This window comes from Galeopterus variegatus, unplaced genomic scaffold (genome assembly GCF_000696425.1).
Source record: "Galeopterus variegatus unplaced genomic scaffold, G_variegatus-3.0.2 Scaffold2666, whole genome shotgun sequence".
Lineage (NCBI taxonomy): Eukaryota > Metazoa > Chordata > Mammalia > Dermoptera > Cynocephalidae > Galeopterus > Galeopterus variegatus.
In genome coordinates this window covers 30,345-42,959 of record NW_007728777.1, presented here as the reverse complement: position 1 = coordinate 42,959, position 12,615 = coordinate 30,345, and the positions used below count along the sequence as shown (strand labels likewise).

The following is a 12,615-nucleotide window of genomic DNA, read 5'->3' as shown; positions in this document are numbered from 1 at the left end:
CAGAGAAGTGAAACGACCAGATTTTCATTTTTTTTTTTTTTTGTTGTTCAACATTTTATTGCATCCTCTGGCACAGTCCTTGGCATATATTCTGTGGAGTGAAGTCCTGCAGTCCCTTTTTTCATAATCTGTACCAGGCCTCATTGTCTCTTGCTTCAACCCCTCTCTTGCCAAAACTCTCAACAACCTTGCACTAACATGTGCATGGTGTTTCGTGGCTTCAAAACACCTTCATACAATTTATCTCATTTTCAGTCTTTCCAACAGCTCTTTTAGATATGTAAACACAACTTTCAACATAACGTCAGTCCCTACTAATTTGTATAAATGGTCAACGAAGTTTGTGACCTCATTTCCTCTCATTTACATCTTGAGCCTTACTAGTAAATTACAGTTTTGAGAATTATCCAACTGGTAGCCATCCGTAATATATATTCAAACAAACAAACAAATAAAAAGATTAGCTAGGGAAGAAACTTTTAACATCACCATTGCTTTCTGTATCCAATTCAATTCTCCTGACCTTAATCTCTTAGCAAAATGGTTCTCAAACGTTGGACACGTTTTCAAGTGCAAGGTGACGAAGGGCTATGTGTGGCATGGTAAGCAGTATTTGATGGTGAGACATTGAAGACTTCTGAGTAGTAACAGATTTGCCTGTGAGAATAATCACTTCTGAGATAACAAAGGTCACACCTGGAGTTAGGGATGCCAGTTTGGAGGCTATTGCTCTGTAAAAAGCAGGAAATTACTGGTTCCTCATCATTGTAATTGCAGTTGGGATGGCGAAGAGCATATCAATTAGAATTATCTAGGGTTGGTGTTTGATTGGACTCAGTGAGTGGGGTGGGGGATGGGAGAGAATCTAGTGTCATTCTATTGTTATGTTTTGGGCAACAGGTGGATATATTTACCAATATAGTGAATAACAGGAGGGAAGATGAGGGCAAACATGTGGGGTTTGATTTTAAAATGATTAAATTTGAGTTACCTTTGTAACATGTAAAGAAAGATACTTATGGAATGGTCAGCTGGCCAAATAATTGTTAATTGTGGTTGGTTCTGGAGCTCTAGAGAGGAGTCTGTATTGGAAACACAGATTTGGGGAGTCATCAGAAAATAGGGATTTGAGTTTTATTCAGACCTTGTTTCAACTTGGTTAATCAGCCAATCAGGAGCTTTTGTTTCAACTTCTTTATCAGCTCAGAATAAGACCTCAGCACTCCATCTGCTCAAGGCATTTATAGGTACACAGAGATCTTCCAGCGAAGGGAAGGGATGAAGGGGTAAGTTGTATAGTAAGTACATCAGTTGAAAGTTGGCTAGGGAAGATGCTGAAGTGTGAGAAATTAAGTAACTTGCTAAATATCCCACAGCACAAGAGGGGGAGCATTGCTGAAACGCATTTAAATAAAGAGGTGCCAGGAAAAAAGAGTAGAATACATCAGTTGAAAGTTGGCTAGGGAAGATGCTGAAGTGTGAGAAATTAAGTAACTTGCTAAGTATCCCACAGCACAAGAGGGGGAGCATTGCTGAAACGCATTTAAATAAAGAGGTGCCAGGAAAAAAGAGTAGAAAAGAAAGATGAAAAATGATAGCTTGTGAGTTTATATGTTGGATATTAGGTGGTTTTTTTTCCTCCTTAAATTTTCTATCATGTTAAGTAAAAGCTAGTTAAAAGGGGAAAACCTTGGAAGTTTGTGTATATTAATTTAATAAGCTTATTTCTTTCATTAAAGTATGTAGAGCAAGTTCTCTTTTTAAAATATTGTACTGTATCTAATTACTTAAGATTTAGATAATTTCAAAATTGAAAGCATTTCACTGTGCCAAGTGCAAGCTAGTTTCTTAGGCATAGTCTTTGAACCTTTATTTATATAATTTTAATTATTTAGATTTCAGCATCCTCTTCAACAAATGAATGCATTTCAGTTAAAGGAAAAATCTATTCTATATTAAAGCAGATAGGAAGTGGAGGTTCAAGTAAGGTAAGTATCTTAAATACTTAAGATATGAATAAAAATATTTTAAACTTTCTTTTCTTTTTCTTTTTACCTATGGGGCTCTTTTTTCTTAAGTTCTAGGAGCCTATGTTGTCCTTGAGACAAAAAAGCCTTCTCATCCCTTGCTCTCCTCTTCCCCCTACCCCGCACAAATAACATATCCTCTTTAGACCTGCCCCCTTAGTCCCTATCTCTTGCCTTTCCCTGCAATGTTCTATGCTTCCGAATTTCTTCTCTAATAACATGAACATTTACTTGGAGTGGAAAATGACCACAAGTATTGTCACAGAAGGATCGTTCTAAAAGTGAGTCAGAACATGATATAAATTAAAATTACTAATATGCTTAGGGATCATTCAGAAAGGAATTTAACTAATAGATTTTGTTGTATTTTGAGATTTTCATTTCAAAAACAATAACAAATGAATTTCTGGGATTAGATTATTTTCTAAATTCATCTAAGTTCTAAATTATATGATTTTAATTCCCTGTGGATTGAAAGCATCTTAAGTGTTATCTAAACTTACCATCTTTATTTCTCATTCCCATCTCAGATTTTTGTCAGATTTTTGCCTTCATCACTCACCAAAACAACTAAAATTAAAATCACTAATGACTTCCATATTTTTGCCAAATGTAATTCTTAGGTTTGATTTTGAGTTACTTAGCAGCATTTGGGACAGTTGATTATTAGTTTTTTTTTTCACTTGGCCCCTCTTGTTTTCTTTTTTTCAAATTGACCATTTCTTTTCAGTTTTTCTGATGTCCCTGACCTCAGTTGTACAGTTCCCCACAGCTCAGTCCTAGACTTCTTTTCTCCCTTAAGCTCACTCCCTTGGTGTTTTCTTCCAGTTTCATGGGTTTAATACCATGTATATGTTGACAATTTACATTTTTAGCTCAGACCTCTCTTTTGAATGCCAAACTTCTACATCCCACTTGACTGTTCAGCATCTATTCTTGATGTCTTCTAGGCGTTTAAAACAATGTGTCCAAACACAACTCTTGCTCCATAGTCTTTCCCATTTCAGTAAATGTCAACTTCATTCTTCCAATTGCTTGGCCAATAACTGATTGATTCCTTTTAGTCTCATAGACACATTCAGCCAGTCAGCATATCTTATTGGTTCTACCTGAGAGTATCTTCGTAATCTATTTGTCATCATCTCAGTGTTATCACTTTGGTCAATGCAACTATTATCTTCACCTGGATTATTACAATATCCTGCTATTCAGTCTCATTAACTCCGTCCTTACCCTTCTGGTCTATTTTAACATAACAGTTGATTTTTCTCCAGGTATCCTCATGCCTTTGCTCAAGTGTCTTCCTTACCCACACTATAAAAGTACAACTCCTACCTTCCAGTCACTGGTGTTCTTCATTCCCTTCTCCTCTTTATTTTTGTCTGTAGTTTACCTTCCAACATGCTTTGTAATTTATTTATTTGGTTTGATGTTTGTGTTCTCCTGCACTTGAATGTGAGCTCCGTGAAGAGAGGGATATTTATCTTGTTTGCTCAGTGATGTTGGCCCCATTATCTAGAACAGAATAGGGACTGAATTCATTTGTTGAATGATGAACTGGCCCTCCTCAGCTATTTTGCTATTATAAGTTGTTAATGATGAATACACAAAACAAAAGTTGTTGGGCTCATTTTAAGTTTCACTGTAACTTTCTAAGCCAGCTAAAAATAACTAGTCTTGTTTAAGGCTCCCTTGTTAACTTACTAAAAATAAGGTATGTACATTATTATATGTACCAAGTCTTCAGTAAATATTGTTTTTTTTCGTTATACATTTCCTTTGTCCTTTCCTTTGCACCAGATTTCAGTCACAGGAATAAAGGAACAATACCACTGATTTTTATCAATCTATTTGAATTAGCTGATTTAATTGCTTTAATGGAAATTCTTTGCTTAGTATTTATCACTTATTAGTTATTGGCTATATCTTAATAGTGTCAAGGTATTTATTTAGTGGCATGTTTTCAGAGGATGTACAAGTAGTATTAATGGTGTTTTAAACATTTTTTTTTCTTGGAGTATAACGAAGGTATAAGCTACTTAAGTCAAGGGCCGAGTGTTAAAGCTGTGACTGGCTCATATTTTCTGAGTTCAGTTAAATTATCATTCATTGTAATTATTATGATGGAGTTAAAATAAATTGACACACCTCAGAGAAAAAAGGGTTACATACTTTATGAAACTAACACCATTTATGCTCTGCCTATTCCAGAGTTTAGGCAGGGATTAATTTATACTGTATTAGGAGCATCTAGAACAGTCATGGAGTTAATAAGAATGGTCAACACACTGGCCTATCTAGTTCTACTTTCATTAACTTCCCATGAAACTGACAAATCGTTAACTCTGACACTATCTGTATGAATTGGAGTTAAAGCCTACCTAATCCAGGTCACAGGTTATTGCAAGAGTTTTACCAGAACAAGGACAATGGGGGAGTTAACAAACACATACATACAAAGGGTTAATTTAAAATTTTCATTTGCTCAAAAATTTTGAGATCTTATAATACAAATAGCTTTGATATCCTGCAAATCTTTTTTCTGATATATCTGATGACTTTAACATGCTTTAAAATGTCTGCTTTATCCTGTCCTGAATGTCTTTAATGATGATAGCTAACATTTGCTGTACTTCAAGTGCACTGCAGAACACTGCAGACATCAATCATCTCAGTCATCTTTCCAACCCTGTGTAGTAGGTACTACTAGCAGCATTTAATTTTTGAGAGATTAAGGAACCTGCCCAAGGTTAGATTGCTAATAAGGGTGGAGCTGGAGCTCAAACACAGATATTTCTTTGCCTTTCTTTTGTATCCTATATCTATTTTGAGTATTCTCTATAATCTTCAAATTTTATTTTTACAATACAAAACTATTTCATTGCATAGATACACCACCTCATACCTTATTAAACAGGGCATACAAATAAGATATAACCATCAGATTCAGGGTCATCAGTGTCAGTATTGCACCACACAACACAGATGCTCTCAATTCTGAGATTTTTGAGGCTGTTTACCTCATACAAAATGGTTTTATGATGCTATGTCTAAATTCCTTTCATCTCTTTCATTGTTATTTTCTCTGCCTCTTGCCGTCACTGTTTTATGTTCCATCCCCCCTGTAATTTGCTATGTATCCAAGTAAAACCAGTAACACTTTGTTAGAGTTTTGGGATTAAAAGTTAAGGGATGGCCCGTGGCTCACTTGGGAGAGCATGGTGCTGACAACAGCAAGTCAAGTGTTAAGATCCCCTTACTGGTCATCTTTTAAAAAAAAAGTTAACTAAACTGTACCTGAGGGCCTTTTTAGTAGTGCAGTTTTAGCACAAGAACCTCATATATACTTGGGCTCTTTTCTTATTCCTCCTCAGTATCTGCTGGGTAGTCAAGGTTAAATTACTTTTTACTGGAATGTGTCAAGGGATGAATGAAAATAATTTGTCTTGCATATACCAGCATTTTGTATTTGAATTCTTGACTTTTAGAAGCACCATCCTTGTTGCATGTTTGCTGCTGCTTTTTACAACTGAATGTACTGATAGCTTACAATTAGTACATGCTTTTTAACATTCTCTATCACATGAATGAAATTGTCAACTCCAGGCACAATGGAAAAAACACCGTCTGTGAAATGAATTGACTCTTTAATACAGCCCTTAGTTGTCCTTAACATTTTTTAATGTCCTTTTCTTTGTTATTTCCCTGGTTAAGGCATCTAACAGAATATTATGAATGTATACAAAATTTAAATTACTTTTCTTGTATGCCGATATAGAAAGTTTTAGGTTTATATCTTTGATTTATTGAATGCCCATTGTCATAGGTGGTTGGGAATGGACTATTACTCTCGTATCATGATTATTTGTTTTTTTCTTTCTACAGTCAAAATAGGTAGAAACTTAATTGTTCATGTCAGTATTTCCTTCAGAATTTTCTCAACCTAAAGTTCTGCCTAACAAATTTAGAAGCCTTGTGATAGTGTATAAATAATGCATTCTAAACTTTTCTGTTTGTTCTACCATATAGGTATTTCAGGTGTTGAATGAAAAGAAACAGATATATGCTATAAAATATGTGAACTTAGAAGAAGCAGATAGCCAAACTATTGATAGTTACCGGAATGAAATAGCTTATTTGAATAAACTGCAACAACATAGTGATAAGATCATCCGACTTTATGATTAGTAAGAATTATTTTTAATTTAAAAAGAAATCTTTTTCCCCCATATTTCTTCAGGTAAATACTCAGTAAATCTTTTGTTTGTTTTTAATTGCAGTGAAATCACAGACCACTACATCTACATGGTAATGGAGTGTGGAAATATTGATCTTAATAGTTGGCTTAAAAAGAAAAAATCTATCAATCCATGGGAGCGCAAGAGTTACTGGAAAAATATGTTGGAGGCAGTTCACACAATCCATCAGCATGGTATTTTTAAATCTCTTTATACATGTAAAGTTAAAATATATTAATAGTGTTATCTTAGAGAAATATACCTGTAATTTTAAGGTATTGGTTATTGACACCTTTAAGTAGATGAACTGAAAAATTGGAAGTTTATTGAAAGATGAAGGAACAAAACCATTTCTTAAAATACTCTTAACCGAAAGGATATAGAACATGAACTTAAATTCCCACATCCATAATGCAAAATGTATCTTTCTCAGTATTAATGTAGTCCATAGTCCTTATCTCCAAATACTTGGATTATAGCAGATCTGAGACTCTGGGGTTCAGGCATCCTAAAGATATGAGATGTTTATTTCATTTATTCTCCTAATCACTTTGTATTGTGTGCCATGTGTAAGTTGGTTTTATTTTTTTACTGTTAGGCCTACCTTCGGGGTTTGTTTTTACTTATATTTGTCCTTTGGTTTGTTTTAGGTCTTAACCCTTTTTTTAAAAAAAATAATCATTAACCTAGATCATTGTAATTTATCTCTTCATGTCTCTCTTCCTGTAAGTTAAAAGATAATTTACCAGTGATTAAGATCAGAGCTGTAGGAATGGAGGTGTTAGGATTGTTTTAGTCCCATTTCTGTTGCTTATAACAAAATACATGGAACTAACTGATTTATAAGAAAATGAAATTTATTGATTACAGTTTCGGAGGCTAGGAAGTCCAAAGTCCAGGAAACACATCTGGTGAAGGCTTTCTTTGGTGGTGACTTCAGTAACAGCAGGGTATCTATCACATTGAAAAATAGCAGAGCAGAGAGAGAGAACAGAAAGAGAGACAGACTCTCTTCTCTTTTCTTCTAAAGCCCTTAGAACCTTGCCTCTCTGACCTCCATTTTTTTTTTTTTTGGTCTTTTTTCGTGTCCGGCAACGGATCGCAACCCTCAGTGTCGCACCCGTACCGGACCGGGACCGGCAACGGGATCGCAACCCTCGGTGTTGCTTCCACACCTCGCTCAGCCAGTGAGCGGGAACTGTCTGACCTCCATTTTTAATCCATTCACTATAGTATGGTCCTACAATCTAATCATCTCTTCAGGACTCCACCTTTCAATTTCCATAATAGGATTTCCCACCCTCTTTACAGTTACAGTGGGGGCCAAGTTTCTTTTTTTTTTTTTTTTAAGGTGACCAGTAACGGGATCTTAACCCTTGACTTGGTGTTGTCAGCACCACGCTCTCCCAAGTGAGCTAACTGGCCATCCCTCAAGATGTTAACTCTAACACAATAGAGTTAAATTCCTTTTCACCTGTGAGATATTATTTTATTAAAGATATAAAGAGATCCGAACCCATGGCCTTGGTGTTATCAGCACCCTACTCTCCCAAGTGAGCCACGGGCCAGCCCTCAAGTTTCTAATACATAAAACTTGGGGACACAATTCAAGCTTCACTGAGTTAGGGGGGCACATGATTCAATCCACTACAGGATCATTAGGGTCTTGCCATCTGACAGTATAATTTATTTATTTTTTATTTCCTTTTTTGTCTTTTTTACTGACCGGTAACGGGATCGCAACCCTCGGTGTCGCGCCCGTACCGGGGACCGGCAACGGGATCACAACCCTCGGTGTTGCGCCCGCACCGCGCTCAGCCAGTGAGCAGGAACCGGTCTCCACATGGGATCCGAACCCTCGGCGGGAGCGCCGCCACGCTCCCAAGCGGCGCACTGTCCATTGCGCCACCAGGCCGGCCCTGACAGTATAATTTATGATGCTTGCTAATGGGCAGTGAATCACAGAGGTTAAGAGGATAGATTCTGAAGCCAGACTGCCTGTTTTTAACTCATGGCACTCTCATTTATGCCGTGTGACGTTGAACAAGTTACTTAAGCTCTCATTGTCATAGTTTTCTCACCTTAAAATGGGGATAATAGTAGTTATCTTTAGCATTATTGTGAGGATTAAATGAATCACTACAAGCAACAAACTTAGAACGGTGCCTGGCACATAGCAAGTGCTATGTTAAGTGTTTGTAAACTATATAAAAAATGAATGTTTAATTGGATTCACTAATTGAAGTCACAACATGACCTGTAGATTGTGAAGTGTTTTGTCATTAGAATGTTTTACACTGTCTACTCCTATAATTGATTTTTATTTTAAAGGCATCGTTCACAGTGATCTGAAACCTGCTAACTTTCTAATAGTTGATGGAATGCTAAAGCTAATTGATTTTGGGATTGCAAACCAAATGCAACCGGATACAACAAGTATCGTTAAAGATTCTCAGGTAAGACTTTTAATGAATGGTTGGTTACCACACAATAGAGTTAAATTCCTTTTCACCTGTGAGGTATTATTTTATTAATGGGTATAATAGTTTTACCTACTTCATTCTTCAAAGGATTTGAAATCTTTTTATAACAAGATACTAATAACTAAAAAATCAAAACCATGATCAATATAGTTTAGGATAGAAAGTCAAGATCAGATAGAAATATATTTAGCAAATCTAAATGAGATGAAGAAGCAGTAATAACTGCCTTGGAAATCATGCTGGTCATGATCTAAAATTGACCTGAAAATTTGGCTCAGAATTTTCTGGTAGCAACCAAAGAGGGAATTGCAGTTACATGTTTTTCATTGTCCATGAGGTAAAATTATTTCTGTTCTACAGAAGTAAAGCTTTTCCTATCAGTTAAATTGGAAAAAAAAATTTTTTTAAGTGGGCCTTCATATTGAATATGCCATAATAAGTATTGTACTCAGCAGCATTTTTTATAACAGCAAACTTAATCAAGTTGTCCCACTAAAAACTAAAGCAGTGACACCTCAGTATAACTAAAAGATAAACTTGCTTGGAACCAAGGTGATGTTTTCAAGTAGTTAGATTTCTGGTGTGGGTCTGCCTTATTCCTAGGAGTAAAACTAGACTTTGTTAGGTGAAATAGATGGATGGCATGCCCTTCAAATAATTCAATTTAACAATCATTTCTCTTTATATCAAAAGTATTATATTCAGGGCCGAGCCCGTGGCGCACTCGGGAGAGTGTGGCACTGGGAGCACAGCAGCGCTTCCGCCGCGGGTTCAGATCCTATGTAGGGATGACCGGTGCGCTCACAGCGCTCACTGGCTGAGCGCGGTGTGGCTGGTCTCAAAGAGGACAAAAAAAAAAAGTATATTCAGATCCCTGTACCAGCCAGCTGCCAAACAAACAGAAGTATGGCTGAAGATTGAGTCGTAAATTGGCTTGCAGATATCTTCTATAGCAAAGCCCTAGAATATAGATATTCTGTGTCTGCAAGCATTGTATCTGTGCATTGTAAAGTTGGCATAATCCTACTGTAGAAACTTTTACATGATTTAGGTGCCCATCACATCTCAATTTGGACATAGGCCCAAGGAGTAATGGGAAACAAAGTGGGGTTGTTTTGTTTGTTTCTATATTGATTGGTTGGTTGGTTTTAAAAAAAAAAAAGTTGACTCTATTCTAGCATAGAAATGAATGATAATCAAGTCCCTCAAAGTTTATGGCCATTAATGGAATTTTAGCCTGGACAGTTTTTAAGACAGACATTACTAGTTGCCCATTATAATCACAGAAAAAGCATAGCTTCAGAAAGAAGTCTATTTTCTGATTATGAACCTAGTTCATTTTGCTGGAGCTGTGAATAAATGTGGTATGTATCTTAACATTGTTGGCAGTTATTTGAATTTTTCAGGTATATTACTGAAGTCTGAAATTGTATACAAGTTTTCAAGAGTCTAGCATTCATGTTTTTAAAAATCTAAAGCAAAATGAAATATTTTCACTGATTGGTGTTTTCTTTGACTTGGCAAACAGGTTGGCACGGTTAATTATATGCCACCAGAAGCTATCAAAGATATGTCTTCCTCAAGAGAGAATGGGAAATCCAAGTCAAAGGTAGTGTACAGATTGTTTATATTCCATTCATCTGGAGTCAATAAGGAATGGACTATTCTCGAATAAATTTACCAGATAACTGAAGGTTATTTCTTAAGTTCTAAAATTTTTTAGGCTGATACGGACACCTAGCCTTTTTAAGCAGATTCAATGGGGTTCAATTTCACCCTTCTTTATTGACTTCAGATTGTTCTTTAATATTGTGCTTTTAATATGATCGTTCTTTGTTGTGTGCTCCTGCAAGAAATGCACTGGGTTTTTTTTTTTTTTCTTTTAAAATTAAAAAAAAATTTAATAAATTAGGTCTGATTTGGACACCTTAAAATAACAGTGAATTTATGTACTTTGAAGTCTTTTTTTGTTTCATCTCTGTTTCTTAACGTTTTATTTTTCACCATTTATTTATTTATGAATTCTACATTTCCAAGTATACTTGGAGTATGTAATTTTTCCTTGCCTGCCACTGGCTACTTTCCCACCTACTTTACTTCATCACCTCTGTGAGCTTTGTGTTAGTTCCCTTGGTGCTCCTTGTGAGGGCCCATTCTATCTGCCGTGATGCCCTGGGCTCCCGGGCTAATCCTTGTTTCACTGCAGTGGTGTAACCAAGTGAATGCAACTACACATTGTTGCTCCAGAGTCATAGATCTGTCTCTTCATTAATTGTCTTTGGACATAACTTGCCTAATTTCCTCTTCTGTAAATTAGGCTTATAAACAGTATCATTTTAAAAGAAATTCAGAATTAAAGTGAGAAAGAAAATAAAGCACTTTTAATGTAAAGTACATTGTCCAGTTCAAAATCGTTGCTTGATAAATGTGCTTTTATTTTCTTAATTATGTTTTCCTTCCTAGAAAATTGTGGTTTTTCAATATTTTTTCAAATACCTGGCATAACATTTTGCCAAATATTCTCTTATAAAATTACTTTTATATCTGTTTAGCTCTAACTTTTCTTCTAAAACATAGATTTATTGTCTCCTTTTTCATTTTCTTTATTAGCCTTGCCATGGTTTTGTTGATCTTGATTTCTATCAATTCTATTTTCATTTGTTTTCTAATTTCTGCTTTTATATTTGTTAATTTCTTCTTTGCATTCTCTTTAGGTTTATGTTTTCCTACCTTCTTGATTTAAATAACTAATTTTATTGTTCTTGCTTATAATTAAAAGCATCAACACTGTGAAGTTTGCTCTGAGTTTTACTTGAGCTGCTACTTACAGGTTTGACTGTTGTTTCTTATTTTCATTAATTTCTAAAATTTGTAATTTCAGCTTAAAGTCTTTTCATTTTTTTTTTTACTTTAAAATAAGATTTGTACCTAGAGTTCAGATTTGAATTGCACTTAGAATTCAGGTTTTTTTCAATTAGCAACTCAGTGATGTAATATGTAATGTGAATCTCAATTCATTTGAACTGCCTGTGTTTCACAGTGGCCTTAGTGATTCTGAATAGAAGACAAATTTTTATCACAACATGAATCCCTGCTATTGAAGAGCACAAAATACCTCCCTGGTTAGCTCTCTTCTCAAAGTGGTCCACCACACTTTCTGGTCAATTCCTGTTGGCTATTTGGGGCTGCTTCTGCTGTTGGGTCCATCAGGTGCCTTCATTGCTTCCCTCTGCTTTCTACTTCAGATGTGTCTACTATCCAAGACTTGTTGCTTTTGGTAGTTTGTCTCCACCTACTTACTTTCTGGGGTTCATGGATATATTTTTCACTTGGTTGTGTTGTCAATATTTTCCACATGTAGGCTGCTCTATTTTGTCTCTGGGGATTTGGAGAGATTGAAGAACTATGCTGTGACAGCCACTGCCATTTTTCTAGAATCTGATAATCCTTTTTAATACATCATTTATTTAGAAAAGGATTTAATTTCCATAAATTGGGGAAAGATGTTATTTTTATTAATTTTTGGTTTTCTTACTTGTGTTCGGATAATGGAATCTGTTTTATCTGTTGTATTCTCAATGGGATATTAAAATCCCCCTATAAAGAATTTAATGCGTTTTTTTCTTAATACTCATATAGTTACATTAAATATAGGTTCAGTGCATAGGTGTTCATAACTATTATATCTTCTTGGTTGGTTGTACCTTTTATTACTATAAAATAGCTTTCTCTCTTCTGTTTAAAGCATTTTGCCGTGTTCTTTTTTTCTAATATTAACATTGCAGTTTCTGCTTTTTTTCTTTTTCTTTCTCCTTTTGCATTTAGTTTTATGTTTATTCCCCCTCCCCCCCCCCCCCCCCCCCCCCC

General features: G+C 35.5%; 1 protein-coding gene across 4 annotated transcripts in view; it reads left to right on the top strand.

Annotated features, from left to right (window-relative positions):
* Positions 1-12,615, top strand: part of TTK (TTK protein kinase) — a 97,466-nt gene that overhangs the window by 79,623 nt on the left and 5,228 nt on the right. For all 4 annotated transcript variants that reach the window (XM_008582562.1, XM_008582564.1, XM_008582563.1 and 1 more), the window contains 5 exons: positions 1,896-1,988; positions 6,057-6,214; positions 6,308-6,459; positions 8,597-8,721; positions 10,277-10,357. In XM_008582562.1, the coding sequence (XP_008580784.1) occupies positions 1,896-1,988; positions 6,057-6,214; positions 6,308-6,459; positions 8,597-8,721; positions 10,277-10,357 (609 nt within the window). The remainder of the gene's footprint in view (positions 1-1,895; positions 1,989-6,056; positions 6,215-6,307; positions 6,460-8,596; positions 8,722-10,276; positions 10,358-12,615) is intronic.